The sequence below is a fragment of the Vulpes lagopus genome, chromosome 12 (genome assembly GCF_018345385.1).
Source record: "Vulpes lagopus strain Blue_001 chromosome 12, ASM1834538v1, whole genome shotgun sequence".
Classification (NCBI taxonomy): Eukaryota; Metazoa; Chordata; class Mammalia; order Carnivora; family Canidae; genus Vulpes; species Vulpes lagopus.
In genome coordinates this window covers 5,568,012-5,580,852 of record NC_054835.1, presented here as the reverse complement: position 1 = coordinate 5,580,852, position 12,841 = coordinate 5,568,012, and the positions used below count along the sequence as shown (strand labels likewise).

The 12,841-nt window shown below is 55.2% G+C and overlaps 2 protein-coding genes across 2 annotated transcripts; one reads left to right on the top strand and one right to left on the bottom strand.

The window, feature by feature from the left end:
• The first annotated feature begins 97 nt into the window (after positions 1 to 97).
• Positions 98 to 2,010, top strand: PTRH1 (peptidyl-tRNA hydrolase 1 homolog). The gene is made up of 5 exons (XM_041725273.1): positions 98 to 253; positions 604 to 823; positions 1,159 to 1,258; positions 1,437 to 1,482; positions 1,585 to 2,010. Exons 1-5 carry the CDS (start codon positions 158 to 160, stop codon positions 1,789 to 1,791), a joined length of 669 nt encoding a protein of 222 aa, XP_041581207.1. The 5' UTR covers positions 98 to 157; the 3' UTR covers positions 1,792 to 2,010.
• On the bottom strand, positions 1,918 to 7,687 carry CFAP157 (cilia and flagella associated protein 157). Its single transcript, XM_041725274.1, has 9 exons — positions 7,515 to 7,687; positions 5,645 to 5,916; positions 4,788 to 4,941; positions 4,100 to 4,367; positions 3,569 to 3,699; positions 3,202 to 3,352; positions 2,663 to 2,832; positions 2,310 to 2,496; positions 1,918 to 2,033 (listed from the first exon to the last, which is right to left on the bottom strand). Exons 1-9 carry the CDS (start codon positions 7,685 to 7,687, stop codon positions 1,962 to 1,964), a joined length of 1,578 nt encoding a protein of 525 aa, XP_041581208.1. The 3' UTR covers positions 1,918 to 1,961.
• Positions 7,688 to 12,841: the final 5,154 nt, after the last annotated feature.

Here is a 12,841-nt window from a genome sequence, read left to right as displayed (position 1 = left end):
GGCGGCGCCGCACACGGGCCCGCCCCGCCCCTTCCGCTCCCTAGCAGCGTGGCGGCCCGTCGCTCGCCCGGGATTGGGCGCTGGGGCTAGGAGGCCACCGCGATTGGTCGAGGGCTGACAACGTCAGGGGGCGGGGCCACGCCGTGAATGGGGTAGCATGCCGCCGCCCGGCCCCCTGCGAGCGACCCTGTGGAGGAGTAGCGCCATGAACTGGAGCCTTTTGGAACCGCGGCCCCCAGGGAAGCGGTGGCTGGTGAGTTGAGTGGGGGGCGACGGCGTAGGGGCTCCGGGGCCCTAGCAAGTTCCTGTTCTGCCAGTGTCTCCAAACAACATGCCCTACATTCCTTGTGTCAGTTTCCTTACCTAGAAAATGGGCCCAGTATTCTGACTGGCTCCAAACTTGAAGGAACTCTCCTCTGGCCGTCCAGCTCGCGGGCCCCTCGGCCTTCTGGAGTCCCTGGGGTTTCTGGGCTCCTACTCCGCCCCCCTGCCCCGCTCTACCCTGCCCTCCATTTCCCTCTCGCTGGTTTGGGTCCCAGGGAGCCCTGTGAGGTAGAGGGTGGCGAGAAATGTCGTGCCTCAGTTTCCCTGGTGCCGCCGCAGGTGGCCGGCCTGGGAAATCCTGGACTGCCCAGCACGCGGCACAGCGTGGGCTTGGCGGTTCTGGGGCAGCTGGCACGGCGGCTGGGGGTGGCAGACGGCTGGGCACGGGACCGGCGCTGCGCCGCCGACCTCGCCCTGGCCTCGCTCGATGATGCCCAGCTGGTCCTGCTTCGGCCTCGGCGGCTCATGAACGCCAACGGGCGCAGCGTGGCCCGGGCGGGTGAGTTGAGGGCACCCGAGGAGGCCGGCCGGGAAGGCGCAGGGGCTGGAGAAAGGGCTTGGGGCGGGGGCAGGGCTGTTCACCTCTAGGTGCCTGTTGCGCTCCAATTGCTGCATATGGCCCTCCGTACTTATAGGAGTCTCGGTTTATATGTGAAATGGGTTTAATTGTGGCTCCTCCTCATGAGAGCTGTAAATAAGGACACCCCTCCACACACACCACCCCCCCACACACACACAGACACACACGCGCGGGGTTGGCCCCTCCCCTCCCCCCCCACCTCCCCACCCCCGGGCTGATGGGCGGTAACCAGGGCCACTGTTGGCTGTGTCCAGCGGAGCTGTTTGGGCTGACTGCTGAGGAGGTCTACCTGGTGCATGATGAGCTGGACAAGCCCCTGGGGAAACTGGCCCTGAAGCTGGGAGGAAGCTCCAGGTGAGGTCCTGAGCAGGCCAGGGTGGGCTAGGGAGGAGCCTCCCAGTTGAGGTGGGATAGGGGTGCCCATCCCAGTCTTGGCAGGGAATATGGGTGCTCTAACTCCAGCCTGCACTAGGAGGGGTGAAGAGTGCCCATCCAGGGAAGCACTAACTGTCCCTTCCATATCCTTTTGAAGGGGCCACAACGGAGTCCGTTCCTGCATTAGCTGTCTCAATTCCAGTGTGAGTCTGCCCCTCTGTCCTGCATGGGGTCTGGTGGGCCCGCATGAGGCTCCCCTGACACTCCTTAACAAAGCTCCCTGGGCCCCTCTGACTCCCCCACAGGCAATGCCGAGGCTGCGGGTGGGCATCGGGCGCCCGACAGAGCCTGATACAGTGAAGGCCTACGTGCTAGGCTGTTTCTCCGCCGCTGAGCAGGAACTGCTGCCTCCATTGCTGGAGCGAGCTACTGACCTGCTCCTGGACCACATCCGTGAGCGAAGCCAGGGCTTGTCGTCAGGCTTTAACATCCATGAACACATGCCTGCCTGACCACCACGCCCACACACCCAGCCCCGTTTACAGAGGTGCCATGCCAACCTGTGGTATCCACTTTTTATAGAACTCTTCTCTGGGCTGCCTCAGGCTGCCTATAGATTGAAGAGGGGACTGTGGCTGCAATGGTCCACTTCTGGGGTGGGGATTAGTCTTCTCTCTGTGTCTTACTTGGAAAGTGGAGAAACTTCAGGAAGAGTAAACTTTTTAAACATTTTTGGAGAACCAGAGGTGTGAATCTGTAAGATTAAAGACGCGCGGCTTGGAAGCTGAGGCCTCCTTGGAGGGTTCCCACCCTTCCACTGCCAGTGGATGAGGGGCCAACAGGGTCCAGCAAGCCCCCTTCCCAGGCCATGTGTGGGCATGTGTTAGCCCACTGAGGCCTTGCCTTTTCTTTGGCCCATTTTACAGATGGGGAAATGCAGGCTCAGAGGGCCAGGCACACCCCCCAGGCCATACAGCTGCACCATGGGCTGGCTGCTGTCTTGCCCATCCCTGGGGCCCCTGGCACTCACCTCAGGCCTGCTGTGCACCTGGAAGGTTCCCACACGTGTGGTGTGTGAGAGCAGCCTGAGGTCCTCAGGGTTGGGTGGGATGTGGGCCCGTCGAGGCACCAGGCCCAGGTCTCCCAGCTGGTAGGGTGTGATACTGGACAGCTGCTGGGGCAGAGACCCCACCTTGGGTGGCTGGGTGCTGGGCTGGCTGTGGAGAGGGGGCTGGCATCACCACTTCCTTTCATAGTTGAGGAGGTTGAAGTTCAGAGAGGCTTTGGGAACTGGGTTTCTGGTGGCCCAGAGTCAGCCAAAAAGAGCCCTTGGACAAGCCCCACATCTGCCTCCTCTGAGGTCATACAGGGTCACTCACTCACCTCTCCTTGGGTGGGCCATGACTCAACTGGCTCTCTTGACGGGAACACACAGCCAGCTGGGGGTTTAGGACCATGGCTGAGCTGAGCATGGCCAGCAGCTGCTGTAGTATCTCCTTGCGTTGTAGTTGGAACATTACATCAAAGTTGCCGTCCTCCTCATCCGGTTGCCTCTGCTGGTGGGGGTGGGCCCATGGGGATCAGGCCCACAGTGGCCCCAACACCCACCTCTGGGACATTCCAACCCCAGTGCCTGTTTTCTCCAAGCATACACTCCTGACTGTGTTGGGACACTCATTCTCCAAATGGGAAGACTGAAGCACAGGTCTTCCAGGACCTCAGAGAGGGACTCTGGCAACTTTGAGACCTTCAATGGCTCTTTGAAGTGCAGGTTCAGGAAAGGACAGACTTGGCGGGAGTGTCTCAGGGGAAAGGTGGGACCTCTGGCTGTGGCCTAGCCACCTCCCAATGCCGGTTATCTCCAAGCAGTGTCTGACATTGGCCTGCTCCCCTGCCCCCGACTTGTACCAACTTCCTGTCACCTGTAGAATGTCCTGTAGGAAGAAGGTGGCCTGGGCCAGGGCTGTCTCCAGACTTGCTTGAACCTTCTGCTGTTTGGTCAGCTCCTGCTGTAGCTGTTGTGCCTCAGCCTGCTGCTTCTCCAGTTGCAGGTTCAGCTGGTCTCTCTGACTCCTGGACTCAGGACCAGGACGAGTCAGTCCCCTCCCCTGCTAGGTGGTTTCCCTCTGGCCCACCCAGCTCCAGTCCTTAGCCTATTTGAGAAAGCCTCAAGGCCCCTCGAGAAAGGGAAGTCACTGGCCTGTGCCATGGGACCCAAAAGGAATAGGCTCAAGCGCCCCCACCCCCCGCCCCCACTTATTCCTACTGCTTACCCCTCTGGGGCCACACCTCAGTGCCTGATTGTCCTGCTGCAGCTGCCCAAGGCTCTGCTCCAGTTGGCTCAGCTGGAGGCGCAGCTGCTCAGCCTCCGCTGTGCCCTGCTCCTGCTCACGGCACTTCTCCGTCAGCATGAGAATCATCTGCGGGTGCGGGCAGGTGCAGCCATGCTCTGGGCCCGCTGCAGGCCCTCTGTCAGCCTCCCCCCTCCCAGCTCTGGACTCAGCCAGAGCTCACCCCATCGAACAGAGAAGCCTGCCAAGGTCCTAGGGGACCAGTACCGTCTCTGGTAAGAGCCCCCAGATGGCCCAAGGTAGGTTCCACTTCAGTGAGTTATGGGGGCTTTAAACCAGATAAAAACCAGAGATGTACCCAGGAGCCCCCACGAAGGACCCCGTCACCTCACTTGCTGCCCCCCTCATGACCTGGTTCCAGCCTAGGGTCCCACCCTACCAGGCTGTGTTTGCCCTGAAGCAGTTCCCCCTAGGGTTCCCTCCTGCTTTATGTGCCAAATGCTTTGTGGTGCAGGCCTGGCGGGCACACCTTATGATGGCCTCTGCTATGCCTGGCCATGACCTTCTGGGTGTTCTCCAACAGATCCAGCTGTTTGCACAGCTTGTCTTGGATGCCCTTGAGCTGCTCATTCTCCTGCAGGAGCTGCATGCCATGCTTGGATATCTTGGACAGCTGCAGGGTGATTGTGTTGTTCTCTACGATGGCCCGCTTTGTCGTGTCCCACATCTGGCTAGTGGCCACCTTGCGGAACTCAGTGGCCACCAGGTTCACATGCTGGATGATCTCCTTCCTCAGTCTAGTCAGTATGGGTGGGAAGGAGGGAGCATCAGAGTGGGCACAGGCACCAACCTTCCACGTGAGGTTTCCCAGAGTGCTTAGGGCCACCACTGTGCTCTTTCCCAGAAGGAGCCTTTTCACTGTAGACCCTCCGTATCTCTGGCATTTTGAACTATATCAATGTAGTCCTACCTATTAAGTAAATATAATTTAAGTCACAAAAAGTGGCAAAAGGAAGTCCAAGGATTCTCTAATGGCGGTGTGAGGACTAGGGCTGGGAGCTTATCTATTTCCTCCTTCCCTTCATAAATCACTAGCCAGGATTTTGACAAGCAGCAGGCTAGGTAGTCCCTGAGTGCAGTACCCCCAGTTAGAAGCTGAAGCTGTTGGGAGGCCTGAGGACTGAGCTGGGCTTGGTCCCAGCACCCAGCCTGCCCACCTGTCCTTGTCCAGCACTGACTTCTTCTCTAGGTTGTACACGTAATCCTTGTATTCACTCTCCTGCTTCCGTAGCTGGTCCTCCAGTGACTCGAACTTCTCTGTGAGCTCCTCTTTCTGCAGCCGGAACTCTTCCAGAGCTGCCAGCTTCCCCCCTGCCCCACCACAGGGCACAGGCCTGGTGAGGGGCCACCTCGGGAGGGCAGGGCCCAGCCCGGCAGCAACAGCCTTGAGCGATGCCCCTCCCTCCCTACCTCCTCCACGCCCTTTTGCCCTCCCTATGCTTCCCAATCCAATGGGGCCAGACCTCTCCCTACAACATTCCATGCCCAGTCCCGCCCATGTGCACGGTTTTCATCTGGAATGCCCCCCTATCTTCCCTGCCATTGATCTTATGAAGCCTCATTCGGGTTCCACCTCGGAAAAGCCTCCATTGGCTTCTATTTTCTGGGAAGTGACAGTGACAACAGCCACTGAACTTGCACACCTTCTCTGGGCCAGGCACTAATGCTGTCCTTAATCCTCAAAACGCTTGCCAGCCAGGTGACCTTGGGCAAGACACTTCAACTTGAGGTGCTTCCTCACCTACAAACTGGGTGATAATATTTCCTGCCTTGGGCGATGGCTGGGACCCTTAGAGAAGATAATGTGTGGAAAGAAGCAGCATATAGCTGCTGTTACTCAAGGTAGACATATACCCATTTCCCAAATGAGAAAACTGAAGGTCAAGGAGAAGTGCTTGCCCCAGGCCACAAAGTCACTGGTAGAGCTGGGATTAGAACCCCAAGAGCAAGAATATTGGGTTCCCTCCCCCATGGTGTGTGCCCCCCAGACTCGCCTGCCAGTCTCCCCCCTCACCAAGGATGATGTTCTCTGTGGTGAGCTGGTCCTTGGTCTCCTGGAATTCATGGCGCACCTGTGCTAGCTGTGCCTCAAAGGCATCCTTCTCCATCTCTTTGGCCAGCTGCAGGCTTTGGAGCTGCTCATTGAGGTCAGTGATCTCGTCCACCCGCTGATTGAGTGTGCGCTTGAGGAAGGCCACAATCTCCTTCTTGTTGTTGGCCAGTTGCTCAAACTCCTGGCGGAACAGCTTCTCCTGTACAGCCAGCTCATCCCACTTCCGCTGGTACCTGAGGTGGGGGCGGGGTAGAGATCCAGGGGAGTGGGCAAGCCAGACCTCCACGCAACTGGGCCTGTTCCACTGGAGCCTTCCATAGAGGGACATTCGAGGTTTCTTATGTGGGAATCCAGTCTCATCTCCACTGTGCTCCGACCTGTACTCATGACCATAGCCAATGCCGGTGCTTAGTGTGTCACATTTATTACATCACCAGATTGTAAGCTCCTTAGGCTGCTGTCTTCCTTACCCTTGTTTGCTGAGTGAACCCTGCTGAGCCTCATTCTTGGACCTGAGCCACATTTGTGACCCTCTTTTTGGTGCCCTCCTGTAAGTGGGCCCTTATTCCAATGGACAGTCAAGATCTGATGTCATATTTGTCTTCACTTGGCAGACCTCTGACCTCCTCCACCTTTCTGTTCTTGGGGTCTGACAGAGGGGCTCAGTTAAAAAAAAAAAAAGCACCTAATAACTGTCTCCCAAATGAATTTTCCCCAAATACATTCCATCTGGTGTCTCAGCTTGAGGGATACTTGTAAATTTTTAAGAGTATCATATAATTGATTTACTGGTTTCCAATGGAATAATTTGAGGAGTTATTTGGAAAGATGTTTTACCTCAGTATTTACTCAAGCAACATCTTTTGAAAGTCTACTGCATACAGGGCATTGGGTGGTACAGAGCTGAATGACCTGCTTTGTGGAGTGAGGAAGCAGCTTGGTGTAGGGAGGTCAGAAGGGCCAGGGCTCCTATCCTGGTACCTTCTGGGAGTGACTTCCCTTCCTGAGTCTCTCAGTCCCTCCATCTGTACAATGGGGATGTCAGGACCTCTCGGACTGTTTCAAGGATGCAGTGAGCACCAGCTCAGGACCCACCTGATGCATATGAAGGACTCAGCGTTAGCTGTATCTGCAACATCATCTGGGGGAGAAAGTACTGCCTAATGATTACTAAAGGCGTTTGTCTTTTAAAGGTCACCCTAAGACTAGGCAGGTGCATCATTAACTGGGAGGAAACTAGTTTTAAAATAAGAAAACTGGGCAAGTGAGTATGTCTCAGAAGTTAGATACCCCTCCACACTACCACCTGTACCACACAGTCCTGGGGAGACAATCCTCCTCATTTACATTTGGGGAAATGGGCCCAGCATGCAAAAAATCTGGGCTCCACAGGTGGGTAGGTCAATAAGGCACCAAGCAGGGAGTCAGCACAGACGGGAGTGGGAGGGGTGGTGGAAGAAAGGACACAGGGTGTACCTGCCTGCCAGGGGGCTGCCATTTTCAATTCATCCCACTGATTGTCCTTTTATAAAGCACATACATAATCCCATGGGGCAAGAGTGAGGCAGGGGGAGTGGTACTTGCCTGGGGTAGGGTTGCCAGGTAGCATTAGGACCCCAGGACCCTGGGAGCCAAGATCGGGTGGGTTCAAATTGTGAAGCCTCTCTACGTTACTTGCAGGAAACAGGCTGGGGTAGGGGTGGGGTGGGGCCTAGACATCCCACAGGAGGGAGGTCGGGAGGCCGAGGACCCCTGAATGAGCCTCCCCCTTGGTCAGCTGTGAGCAGGGCTTCTGACCCAGCAGCACCGACCTCCCTGAGCGCCCACCCACCGGGCCAGCCTGTCCTCCAGGTCTCGGATCTGGATGTGATAGAATTCTCGGATCTCCTCGCCCAAAGTCGTTTCCATGGGCTTGTTGGCCATGCTGGCATCCTTCTTGCCACCTTTCTTCTTTTTGACCTCAGGATCCTTGGCCCCCTTGGTTGCCTTCTTTTTGGGAGCCATGGCTGGTGGCAACCACTGCTCCAGGGCCCCTTTAAGAAGCCAGGTGGTTGCTAAGGAAGTTGGTCCCATACATAGCAACAAACTGAGGGAGTGAGGCAGAGCTTAAAGGGACCCTGCCCTCTTCCTGGCAAGGCTGGGCACTAGCAACTGGCCTCCCCCTCCAAGGCCGAGCACCACAGAGGCCCTAGGCCAAGGTGTCCCAGGCCATAGCATCTCAAAATCAGGATGCTAGGCTCTTGGGGCACTTTTTTGGGCTTTGGGAAGACCTCTCCTTTCCCCTAGGTGAAAATGTTACAATGGATGAGCCCCAGAAACCACCACCCTGCCCCTTTGTGCCAGAGAGGGAGGACTTTCCTAGAGTTCCCCAGAACCAGAAGAAGCCAGTCCCCAGGCCAATGAGCCTCTTCCCTGAGCCCTCTGAGACCAGCTTGTTAATCCTTGGGTGATATAGCTATATAGCAAATTATTTTCTTAGTTCACCCAAAACACACTGGAGAGGCAGTATGCTAAGAGATGGTCTATATCCAAGGCTGCTCTGCCGGAGTTCCAGGACATCCCTATCCAGAGACTGGCTCTGTTTTTCACGAGGCTTGGTGGAAGGTTCTCCATGTAACCCAGGCTGACCCAGGCAAAGGCCAGCTGCAGGCTCTGGCCTGGGACAGCGGGGACAGGCGGTGGGGGTCCAGCTGCGACTGTGAGCCCCACCCATGCACTGGCCCCACCCCCGGCTCCGTCCAGGCTCTCATCTCCAGCCAGGGATGCCTGTAGGCCTGCTGTCCAGCCAGTGCTTATAAGAGCCCAGGCAATCCCTGGGACAGTGGCCAGGTGCTTTTTATCCCTGTTGTCCTAGGGCTCAGCTCTTCACAAGAGGTGGCTGCAGCTCTACCCTGAATGTCCGACGGCTGGACGGGGGAAGCTCAGTATTACTTCAGCATTTGGGGTTGGTTTGAGTGGCCAGATCTTGTGAACAGTGGGATCCTTGCAATGGATGCAGGGGAACAGGGAGGGGTGAGAAATGCAAGGAGGTGGGTGTTTACTCATTGCCACGAGCAGTGGTTGGTTAGGAGTGGGCTCTAGTTTAGCCAGTCACATATCCAGGGTGACCTTGGGCCAGCAACCTGACCTCTCTGAGCTGTAAAATGGGGAGGCCATGCCGTGGACCAAGTGTGACCTTGTATGTAAAGTGCACAGTGCGGGGCTATGGTCCAGGGGTGCAGGAAAGTGCATAGGAAAGGGCACCTGGTGTTGCCATTAGCAGAGCAGATAGGTGAGGCTCCAGCCTGTCCTGGGTTAGGCAGCCTCTGGGATTTCCAACATCCTGGTACTCTCAGCCTCTCAGCCTCCCGGTCTGTGTTGCCAGGGGATCCATTCCCTGCAGCCTGAGGCAGCTCTGGGAGGGCAGAAGCACGACTGGCAGAGGGGACAGGCACTCACTATTGCACACAGGCATCTGTCTTTGCGCAGATTCACAACAGCGCAGGGAGTTCTGTCTGCCCAGAACTGCAGACAGGGTGTCACTAAGGCTCCAGAGAGAGAGGGAGAGAGGCCTGGCTTAGTGCCCAAGACTCAGGGCCAGCACAGGGCTGCCCCTCCTGCCCAGGGCAAGGACCCCCACTCCAGCTGGACATCACTCCCTCCCCAAACTGAGCAGCAGCTCCCACTGGAGCCTAGCTCAGACAAAGGATCACCACAGTGTCCCCTGGCTGCCCTTTTCCCTCCTCCTATCTGTGTTTCCACCTTCTTTTACCTCAGGCCCATCTTAGGGGGTAGCTCCAAATCCCCAGCCTCAGCATGGCCAGCAGCCCCTCGGCCCACCTGGAGCTGAGAAAGGGTCAGCTCTGGGACCTGTACTTCCTCCTCTGCACCAGAAAGGTTCCTGGGGGTTAGGGCCAGGCTCATAAATGCAGCTGCAAGAGTGACCGGCTGGACTTCCAGGTGCTGGGGGCAGGGAAGGAGATAACTGCAAGTCAGAGGGTATCCCGTGCCTGCATTAGTTTGAAGATCCTCTCCAAGGCTCCCTGGGGCCACGGGCCAGGACCCACCCCAGAGACACCTTCTCATTGCTGTTTCATGAACTGCCTTCTGTGTCCTGCTTTGGGGACTGGTGGCCATGAGCCTGGAGCTGCTGGAGCTGCCAGACCACAAAGTCTAGCGGCTGGGAGCTGTCACGGTGCGCATAGCCCAGCACAATGTAACATCAGCCCAGGGCTGAGGCCACAGGGCTGGGGGACTGCCACCTCTAGGAGTTTCTAGAAGGAAGGAAGCCTGGGCCCAAGGGAGATAGGGAGGCTAGGCCTCATTCAAGATTTTAAATTTTTTATTTTTTCATGAGAGACACAGAGAGAGAGGCAGAGACACAGGCAGAGGGAGAAGCAGGCTCCATGCAAGGAGCCCGATGCGGGACTCAATCCCAGGACCCAGGGATCACACCCTGAGCCCAAGGCAGACGCTAGCCTCAGACCACTGAGCCACCCAGGTGCCCTGGTTTCCTCAAGTTTTGTTCCAGGATTTGGTGTGGATTTAAAACATGGCTTAACAAACGCATGTGGAGTGACAGGCCACCCAGATCCTGAAAATGAACTGCGTGAAGAAGCTCCTTGATACTAGAGAAGGGACTTACGCAGCACTGTGAAGAGGAGCCTTCAGCGGGTGTCCCTCGCACTTCCATGTGGAAATGGAGTCTCAGTCCCTCCTCAGGCACGTTGAAGAACCTCCCACACCCAGGGCTGTTCCTCTCAGCACTGCATGAACATCAGGAAGCGCTGCCAACTGGGGGCCCAGGCAGGAGCTGGGCATTCCTGCAGCTGGGCTGTCCTCACCACCCAGGGAAATAGGCTTCTCTCAACACTGGCTCCAGGGGCCCTTGGCTCCCACAGAGAGCATCAACCAACCACAAGCCATTTCTGAGCATGGGAGTTTGTTGTCTTAGCCCCTTGGGGCTGCTGTAACAAAATGCCGGACTGAGTGGCTTATAACAACAGGAACTTCTTTCTCACAGTCTGAAGGCTGGAAGTCAGAGGTCAGGGCCACCAAGGGCAGGCAAGGTCCCTCTTCCTGTTGCAGACCTAACAGTTGTGTCCTCAAGAATTAGAGAGGCCTGGGAGCTCTGTGGGGTCTCTTAGGATATGCACAAATCCCACTCATGAGGGTAGAGTCTCCACAGACCCTAATTACCCTCCAAAGGCCCCACCTCATATCATTACCTTAAGCATTATGTTTTCAGCATATGAGTTTTGCGGGGGACAGAAACATTCAATCCATAGTGGACTTTTTAAAATTTATTTTTATTTTAAATTGTGGCAAAATGCAGGATGCCTGAATGGCTCAGTGGTTGAGCGTCTGCCTTCAGCTCAGGAGTGATCCTGGGGTCCTGGGGTCCTGTCTTCATGAATTTGACTACTCCAGGTACCTCATATAAGTGGAGTCATACAGTATTTATCATTTTGTGACAGGCTCATTACACAGCACAATGTCCCCACGGTTCATTCATGTTGTAGCAGGTGTCCTTTTTAAGGCTGAATAATATTCCATTGTGTGTATATGGTACCTTTTATCTACCCATCTGTCAATAGACACTTGGGTTAATTCCATCTTTTGCCTACTGTGAATAATACTGCTATGAATATGGGCATACAAATATCTCTTAGAGAGCCTCCTTTCAAATCTTTCAGGAATATACACAAAAGTGGAACTGCTGGTCTCATGTGTGATGCTGTGATTTATAAGATACAGATTTGGTCTTCATCTCTGTTTCTGGCTCTGAGCTCCTAAAACCCTTGTAATTCCCTAAGTGATAAGTGTGATAAAGGTGTCTCGATATTCCTAACAAATATCTTTCAATCACACCTGAGTTTATGTTAATGAGGTGACTTTCCGAAAACACCTAATGGGTGCTGGTTTCTAGAGGAACCAACCTTGTGATTGTAGGGTTAACTTTCAGCCCCACCCATTTGGCTCAGGTCATGATCCCAGGGTCCTGGGGTCAGCCCCACTTTGGGCTTCTTGCTCCGTGGGGACCCTGCTTCTCCCTCTTCCTCTGCTGCTGGCCTTGCTTGTGCTCTCTCTCTTTCAAATAAATAAATAAAATCTTAAAAAAAAAGAATTAGTTTGGGGTGCCTGGGTGGCTCAGTCAGTTGAGTGTCCAACCATTGATTTTGGCTCAGGTCTGATCTCTGGGTCGTGGGATTGAAGCTGGTGTTGGGCTTCAGCGGGGAGTCTGCTTGAGAGGCTCTCTCTCTCTCTCTCTCTCTCCCCCCCCTCCCTCTCCCTCTGCCCCTCCCCCACCTTGCATGTATGTGTGTGAGCACACACATGCACGCTTTCACAAATATTTTTTTTTTCTTAAAGATTTTATTTATTTATTCATGAGAGACACACACAGAGGGGCAGAGACACAGGCAGAGGGAGAAGCAGATTCCCTGCAGGGAGCCCAATGTGGGACTTGATCCCCTGACCCAGGATGGCCCCTTGAGCCAGAGGCTCATGCTCAACTGCTGAGCCACCCAGGTGCCCCCCTCTCTCGAAAATCTTAAAAAAAAAAAAAAAAAGAATCATTCGTTTACACAGCAACCAGAAAAAGAGTGGAAATAAGACATAGGACAATAGATTTTCCAGGACAGCAAGCTACACTTCCCTGGTTCCCCATGCATTACCTGTTATGAAAGAACACTGTCCAGAGAATAATCCCATGGGCACAGTGACCTTGTTCATAAGCCTAGCAACTTTCCTCCTACCAATCACAAAAGAGTATACGAAACCAAGTAATTCCATTGCTAAATGTAGTGAATGCCTGGTGTCACACCGAGGCAGGTGGACAGACCCCAAGCAGAGTCTGGGTGAGACCCTCCAGCCCGGCCTTGGCCCCTGGAAAGGCAGAGTGACCGGCTACAGCTCTCAGAATTGTCTTGGTCTAGGATTGCTCAGTTACTGATTCAGCACCGTCTGTTTTGGTTTCAGAACCCTCCGTTTCTCCAAGAATATCTAACACCATTGGAGACTTTTTGGAGGGGCAACCCACAGGCTCCATCTGTGCTGTGGAACATAGAACTGCCAGAAGCATAATAAGGGCCAGGTCTCTGCTGTTGGCTGGTGGTGAGGCGGGTGGCCTGGAAGGAAGGAGCAAATGGCATTTACTTTGCTTTAATGTCAACTCAG

Bases quoted from the DNA above. Each gene is read 5' to 3' on its own strand.
- CFAP157 (XM_041725274.1), bottom strand. From the start codon at position 7,687: ATGGCTCCCAAAAAGAAGGCAACCAAGGGGGCCAAGGATCCTGAGGTC. The intron at 5,917-7,514 runs GTGGGTGGGCGC...CCCCCACCTCAG, and splicing joins CTGGAGGACAGGCTGGCCCG to GTACCAGCGGAAGTGGGATG. The intron at 4,368-4,787 runs GTGGGCAGGCTG...CATACTGACTAG, and splicing joins TCAGTGCTGGACAAGGACAG to ACTGAGGAAGGAGATCATCC.
- PTRH1 (XM_041725273.1), top strand. From the start codon at position 158: ATGCCGCCGCCCGGCCCCCTGCGAGCGACCCTGTGGAGGAGTAGCGCC. The intron at 254-603 runs GTGAGTTGAGTG...GTGCCGCCGCAG, and splicing joins CCCCAGGGAAGCGGTGGCTG to GTGGCCGGCCTGGGAAATCC. The intron at 824-1,158 runs GTGAGTTGAGGG...GGCTGTGTCCAG, and splicing joins GCGCAGCGTGGCCCGGGCGG to CGGAGCTGTTTGGGCTGACT.